This window comes from Camellia sinensis, chromosome 7, assembly GCF_055761805.1.
Source record: "Camellia sinensis isolate YWXY chromosome 7, ASM5576180v1, whole genome shotgun sequence".
In the NCBI taxonomy this organism is placed as follows: Eukaryota; Viridiplantae; Streptophyta; class Magnoliopsida; order Ericales; family Theaceae; genus Camellia; species Camellia sinensis.
In genome coordinates, this window is record NC_138967.1 from 145804423 (window position 1) to 145811542 (window position 7120).

Genomic DNA, 7120 nt, shown 5'->3' on the forward strand with positions numbered 1-7120 from the left:
TTCAACGAGATTAAAGATGCGTAAAATTTAATAGCATAATGGATAAAATTTTATATTTCAATACATAATGTTCATTTTTTAGTATATGTAATTATAATTGTTGTCATGCACTTTAAATTTTGGCAATGTAATTTCTTGTTACTGTCCCAATTAATTTTGGACTTAACAAAAAACTCATAAGCCCATGGGTAGGGCTTGGATTTTACTAATGTATGATAGATTGGCCCAAGCCTAGCCCGTTGTTGGCTAGTCAAACTCTATGTAATTGGGCCTGGGCCCTAAATTTTAGGCTGAAAAATTAGGCTTGGCCCATATGACCTTATATGCAAAAGTTTTTATTTTTTTTAGCAAGTTGAATAAAATTGTAGGGAAAAAAATTTAAAATGTTTTTTTAAATATAAAAAAAAAATTCTTAAGAAAATCAAAATATATGAATGTATTAGCAAAATTTAAATAAGATTTTCACATATATCTTGCTCTGCTACCACTGTTCTAATCTCTGTAAGTCCTCTTGTGATTCTTCTTCTCTTGCCTCTTTTTATCTTATTCATCTTGTTTGGCCCATTCGCTGTCTGTGTTCCATACTTTGTTATCTGAGTCCTACCTCTGTCCCCTTAGGTTTGTTAAATGGGGAAGTTTCGTTCACTGGTTGATGCCCCTGAGGCCATGGCTATGTTCCGCCTGGACTATAATATTCCCAACGACGTTACCCTTTCGTTGGCGAAAGTAGACGCCAAGCGTATGGGCACGAGGAATACTGTTGCTTTTCCCATCGCGGCCATAGTCGATTGAGGGGTTCGGTTTCCTCTTGACCCGTTGGTACGCCGGTTTCTGCATCAAGTCCAGTTAACCCCAATGCAAGTATCTGTGAACCTTTTTCGTGTTGTTTGCGGCGTATCTGCCCTCAATAGATGATTGGGTTTGAACCTTGACATATGGGATATCTTAGGTTGTTATACACTTTCTCATAACAAAGACCACAGCTCGTATTACTTGCGTGTTCGCTCGTTTGATTGCCATTTGGTTACTAGGTTGCCTGACTCAGATAAACACAATGATGATTTCTTACAAGTTGGTGGAAACTGGGAGTTCCCCGCCGGAGCTGAGTTTCAGTCTGAGTGGATGCCCCAGAAAGACGGCTACCCAAGTTCGGGCCTCCTCTTCTAATGCTTTTTGTATTTCTTACTTTATTTTGGATATTGCTCTAATGGGTCACTTTTTTTTGCAGAGGCCTCTCATTTCCAGCGAAGACTGAACCGAGAGAATGCTGAAGCCATAAAAGCTGCCCTGAGGTATAAAAAGAGATCTGCACCCGAGTTATTAGACTACCAGTCTACTTACCGCTCTATTATTCCAAAGAAAGCAAGGTTCGCTGCTGCCCTTCTGGACTCTGATACCAAGACTGACATGTCTCTCACTCCTTTGGTCACGAGCCGTCGCAGGAGTTAGGGTGCACTTTCTAAGAGAGCGCCCTCCCTTGCCCCCAGTTTCGCAGGGGGCGGGTCTGTGGCGAAGAGAAGGGTGTTGGTGGACTTAAAGGCCGAGGCTTTCGAAGCCTCCGATGCTTTGGAAACTCCTCTGGAAAAGACCGAGGTGAAGAGCCTCATGGAAGTAAAGATGGAGGTGGGAGCTTCTGGGACCCCTGCGACTACTGCCGAGCCCTCAGCTTCGGTCACTGCGCGAGCAAAAAATAGAAGAAGAGAGGCAGGCAAAATAGTGGTGGGGGAAGCTTCTGAGGATCCTGCTGAGGGTGAGGCTTTTGAGAAATGGGAGCCACCAATGTCGCACGAGGGCAAGCCCATTTCCACTTCTGATTCAGTTGTTGCTTCACAAGATTTTGTCTTTGATTTGACTAAGTTTTTGTTGTTGCCGGTTGACATGGCTGACCACAATTGGCCCCGTGATATTCTTATCCTGAAGGGGACCCTTCAGATGATAACTACTGTAAGTGTTTCCTTATTTTACTTGTTTTTATTGTTGCGTCGATGTCTCCTTTTCTCTTAATTCTTCGTTGTCATTTGCAGTGTATCCAGAGAATGCATCTGTCCATTACTCTGTGGGTACCCTGGAGAAAAGTTCCTATATTCGATTCTGAGGTTGGCACAAAACTTTCTGAAGACCTTACCATCGAACTGTGTTCCATTATCCGCAATCAGTACCTGCGGAATGCCGAAATGCACCACCACATTCCTCAAAACAAATCGCTTCGTGTCCGCCTCTTTGATACTTGCCAACGCCTCAACTTCAACTCACTTAGTGAAATAGTCGGTTGCAGCAATGAAGAATCTCCTATTCCCAGTGCCTCGTGCCAATGGTCCGACAATATCCAGACCCCATTGCGCAAAGGGCCATGGGCTGGTGAGTGGAGTGAGAGTTTTGGCTGGCTGATGAATGAATGGAGCAAACCTCTGACATTTATCACACTTCTGTATGTACTGCTACGCATCTTGCTGCATCTGTGGCCACCAGTACCCGTGAGTGAGGGCTCGGTGTGCCAGTGACCTTTTGCCTACGTGGCATCCACAAATCCCATCGTGAATTTCGTAGAGAACATTCTCGACGAGATTTGGATGTACACATAGGAGATAGGGGCCAAGATAGGAGCGTTTGTAAAGCTTCCCAGATGGTAAGATCCAGAACCAAGCTGACTTATGTCTGACCTTGTTGGCTTCCCTTTTGTCTTCGGGGAGTGTACCAGATTTCAGAAAAGCAAATATCGGATCCATCCAGCTTGGCTCTAAGTTGTTGCAGAGGACTGGAGATGCAATACTTGGTTCTGGTACAAACTCAACCCAAACTTTTCTGGCATTTTTCGTATCCACTGATGAGTTGAGGCATGCCAGAGCATCAGCGTGGCTGTTTTTATCCCGACTGATTCGTTCCACTCGTATGGATTGAAATTTTCTGAGTAGGACCTTGGCCTTGCCTGCGTACATAACCATTCTTTTATCTCGTGTTTCATAGACTCCAGAAAGCTGGTTTACCACTAGTTGTGAATCGCTGAAAACAAGAAGTTATTCTGCACTGAAGTGTTTGGCGCTACGCAAGCCAGCCAATAACGCTTCATACTCGGCCTTGCTGTTTGAAGCCTTCCAACTGAGCCTGAGAGCCTGTTCCCAGATAAACCCTTCTGGTGAAATAAGTACTACTCCTGCCCTCGAGCCTCGGTTATTGGACGATCCATCAACATAGAGCTGCCAGATGTTTCCAATAAAGAGTTTCCATGCTTCCGAAGTGCAAGGTTTTCCTTGTTCGGTGGTGCATGGCACCTGTGCCGAACTCGGATCCCCCGGTTCGGTACTCTGGGTGGGAGCAAATTCTGCGACAAAATCCGCTAAGGCCTGGGCCTTGATCGCTGTCCTGGGTTGATACCGAATGTTAAACTCACCAAGTTCTACCGCACACTTTGCTATTCGGCCAGAGAAATCGGCTCGGCTGAATACAGATCTAAGGGGGAATTCAGTGAGGACGTTAATGGTATGCCCCTAGAAGTAATGTTGCAGCTTTCTTGAGGCGATAAGCAGCGCGTATGCTAACTTTTCCAACGGTAGATACCATGTCTCGGCATCTAGTAAAGTATTGCTGACATAATAGACAGGCCTCTGTTCCTTGTCAACTTCTCGAATTAATACTGCGCTTACGGAAAAGCTAGAAGAAGGGCTTCATCCGATCTGAGGATTTGCTAATAAACTGATTCAGTGCGGCCGCCATTCCGGCTAGTTTCTGTAGCTCTTTAGCCTTTGTTGGTACTTCAAGATCCTGTATTGCTCTGATTTGATCCGGATTCGCTTCAATTCCTCTGTGAGTGACCATGTGTCCCAAGAACTTCCCTGTTCCTACCTCGAAAGTGCACTTCGAGGCATTGAGGCAAAGCTGGTGGTTTTTTAGGATGCCAAAAACTTCTCTCAAGTCTGTGAGGTGGTTTGTAGCGAGCTTGCTTTTTACTACCATATCGTCTATATAAGCTTCCATGGTTTTTCCCAGTTGGTCCTTGAACATCCGAGTGATCATTAGCTGGTAGGTTACCCCGGCATTCTTGAGGCCGAATGACATTACTTTGTAGCAGTAAGTTCCCCTTGGAGTGATAAACGCTGTCTTTTCTTGATCTGGACCAAACAGTGGTATCTGATGATAACCGCTATAAGCGTCCAGAAAGCTCATGCGCTCATGCCCTGCTGTTGAGTCTACTAGTTGATCAATGCAAGGCAGCGGAAAGCTATCTTTAGGGCAGGCTTTGTTCAAGCAAGTGAAGTTGATGCAAACTCTCCATTTTTCGTTCTTTTTCTTGACTACAACTGTGTTAGACAACCATTGCGGGTATTGACTTCGGCAATTACTGCTTCGGTGTGCTCAACCGAGGATCTTCGACTTTTCTGCACAATGGGCCGAGCTGAAGGGTTGATGTTGAGCTTGTGGCAAGCAAATTCTGGGTCCAACCCTGGAGTATCATATGTTGACCATGCGAATACCTCCATATTTTCCCTCAGCAGTTCCAGCAGCTGAAGTTTCTCATCAGCGCCTAGCGAGGTACCGATAAGGAAGTACTTTTCTGGGTCATCCTCTTTTACGAAAACTTTTTCCAAATCCTCTACCATCTTTTCCTTTGGGGTTCCCCTTACATCTTCCAAGACTGGCTGTTCGGCCACTTCTACCGTCTGTACCCGATTGCAAAGCTACTTTGCCTTTAATGCTGCCATGAAGCAATGTTTGGACGCAACTTGATCCCCTGAGATCTGCTCTACTCCGTGTTCCGTTGGGAAACGGATGAGCTGGTGGTAGGTTGAAGGGACTGCCTCCATTTGATGAATCCACGGACGGCCAAGTATGGCATTATAAGGGGATATTGTATTAATAACCAAGAACTCTATCTGAAGGGTTTTTGTTCCCGCCACAACTGGCAACACTATTCTGCCAAGCGGCCATTCTGACTGTGAATTGAAACCAACCAACAAGGCTGCCGCTGGGGTGAGGTGCTGCTCGGAGAGACCAAGCTTTCTGAACAAATCATAATACAATATGTCTGCTGCACTGCCTTGATCTACTAGGACTCGTTTTATGTCAAACCGTTTCCCAATTCCCACTGTTAAAATTAATGCATCAGTATGTGGGTGCTGTATGCCTTCTAAATCTTTGCTAGTAAATAAAACAGTGCACAAGGGGGATTTAGGTACTGTACGTACCTTTTTCGATGCAGGCTCCACTGACATGACCCACTGAATTTGCGCAGCCTTAGCGATCTCTTCCTTCAGTGCCTCATCAGATTCCTGAGTCGATGTCCCGTGGATCACATTTATTATCAGCCGAGGTGGATGCTCAATATTTGGTTCTGGCGGTGGGTTCCCTAGTTCGGCCACTTCCTTATCCTGATCAATGTAATCCCTTAGGTGTCCAGTTGCCACTAGGTCTTCCAAGTGTTGCTTCAGTGCCCTGCAGTTCTAAGTCATGTGCCCCCTGTCTTGGTGGTAGGTGCATTTGAGCTTCTGATTGAGCCAAGCTAGATCTCCCAACATTTTTGGCGGCCAAACAAAGAAGGGCTCTCTCTTGATCTTTTCCAGGATTCGATAGATTGGCTCTTTGAATACAGTCACAACGGCTTCATGGGATTTAGACTTATCCACTTCGTTCACTGCAATCCCTCGGTGTTCTCCTCGATCTGTTCTCTTCTTGTGCCGAGTTGTTTGTTCTACTGATGCTTCCTCGATGGGGATCTGATCGTCTTCGAGGCGAGCGTACTGCTCAATCCTGGCACGCAAATCTTTCAAAGCTGTGGCCGGGCGCTTGGTAAGTCATTGTCTCAGCTTACTTTCCGGGCGCAAACCATGTTTGAAGGACATAACGGCCATCTGCTCATTGCACACATTCTCCTCCAGGTCATTGTACTCTTCCCAGTACGTCCTAGCATAATTGCGCAGCGTTTCCTCCTGCTCCTTTCGGAGGCCGAACAGTGTATCCAGCTCCTTCGGGATCTTAGTGTTGGAGACGAACTTGGCTAGGAACTCTTCGGAGAGCTGCTTCCATCCATGGATCGATCCAGCGGGGAGACGATCGAACCATCGAAGTCCAGTTTCTCCCAAGCTGGATGGGAAGACTTTACACATCAGTGCCTCATCTCGGTTCCATAGGGACATCATCTGTCTATAATGGCTAATATGTGTCAGCTGGTCCGACTTCCCGTCGTATGAAGTGAACTTTGGTGGGGTGAATTTCTTTGGAGGTCTCATGGTCTCAATCTCCGAGGAGAATGGCGAAGAGACGAGCCTGTCCAGCGCTCGGTGTTCTCTCTGGTGAACAGTACGGTCTAGGTGATCCCGATGTTGTTCGTTCTGCCTATTGCCAATCAACCAAGTACAAAGGTCCTGAGGAGGGTATTCAGTCTGTTGGCTAACTGTCTTCTGCTTCTTGGCCCTTCTCTGACATAACCCACGGGTGTGACTGCTTGCTACCTCACTCTGTACCGGGATAGGCTGGCTTTCTTTCCCAGACTCATTCCTGGGGAACTTCTTCACTGGTGGCTCTCTGGATGAGCTCCTCCGTCGCAAACGAGAGGGCTCCGCTTCCGTCTTCCTTTCTGTTGGATCGCTCAGCACCCTCTTAAGTTAGGCTTTCAACTCCTGTATCTCCATCCCCATGGAGTCTATGATACGATCTCTATAATCCTTTTCCAGAAGAAAGTGATGAGAAAAACCTCTAACGAAGGGTAGTCGGTGCTCGACAAATTCAGGGGTTCGATTATTGTTTCCAGTTTGTTCCTCCGGGACTATTGGGAGTGCCAAACCTTTGTCCTTCGTTTTCTCTGTCTGTGGAGTATGTGTTAACGGCGGAATGTCTTCAATCCCCATTGCCAGAACTGAGTGCAGAGCTCAGAGATAAAGTGATCCACGCTCACCACACCAATTGTGCGTACCGGATTCCGCACTAGATGAAAGTGGATCGGGGCTTCGCACTCGGTTTGACTATCCAGGGACTGAGGTTCCTGCCATAGGAAACACCGTTAGAGCTGTCCGGCTGGGGTTGGCCGGATAAGCCCTCCGGTGTGGGAATTAGCAATCGGAGAAAAAAGTGTATAGAGAGTTAAGTTTGTATCTAAGTGTGATTTTGCTTAGAATAGTTCAGTTACCTT

The 7120-nt window shown here is 46.3% G+C and overlaps 1 protein-coding gene across 1 annotated transcript; it reads right to left on the reverse strand.

Moving 5' to 3' along the window:
- Window positions 1-4673: 4673 nt before the first annotated feature.
- Window positions 4674-6839, reverse strand: LOC145796158 (uncharacterized). The gene is made up of 4 exons (XM_082881191.1): window positions 6686-6839; window positions 5819-6568; window positions 5583-5764; window positions 4674-5363 (listed from the first exon to the last, which is right to left on the reverse strand). Exons 1-4 carry the CDS (start codon window positions 6837-6839, stop codon window positions 4674-4676), a joined length of 1776 nt encoding a protein of 591 aa, XP_082737317.1.
- Between the last annotated feature and the right edge of the window lie 281 nt (window positions 6840-7120).

What these genes read in the sequence shown, in the direction of transcription:
- LOC145796158 (XM_082881191.1), bottom strand. Translation starts at nt 6,839, where the DNA reads ATGGGGATTGAAGACATTCCGCCGTTAACACATACTCCACAGACAGAG. An exon ending in CCGACTACCCTTCGTTAGAG is followed by an intron (nt 6,569 to 6,685) that starts GTTTTTCTCATC and finishes GCGATCCAACAG; the next exon opens with AAAGGAAGACGGAAGCGGAG. An exon ending in CGTTATGTCCTTCAAACATG is followed by an intron (nt 5,765 to 5,818) that starts GTTTGCGCCCGG and finishes GCCCGGCCACAG; the next exon opens with CTTTGAAAGATTTGCGTGCC.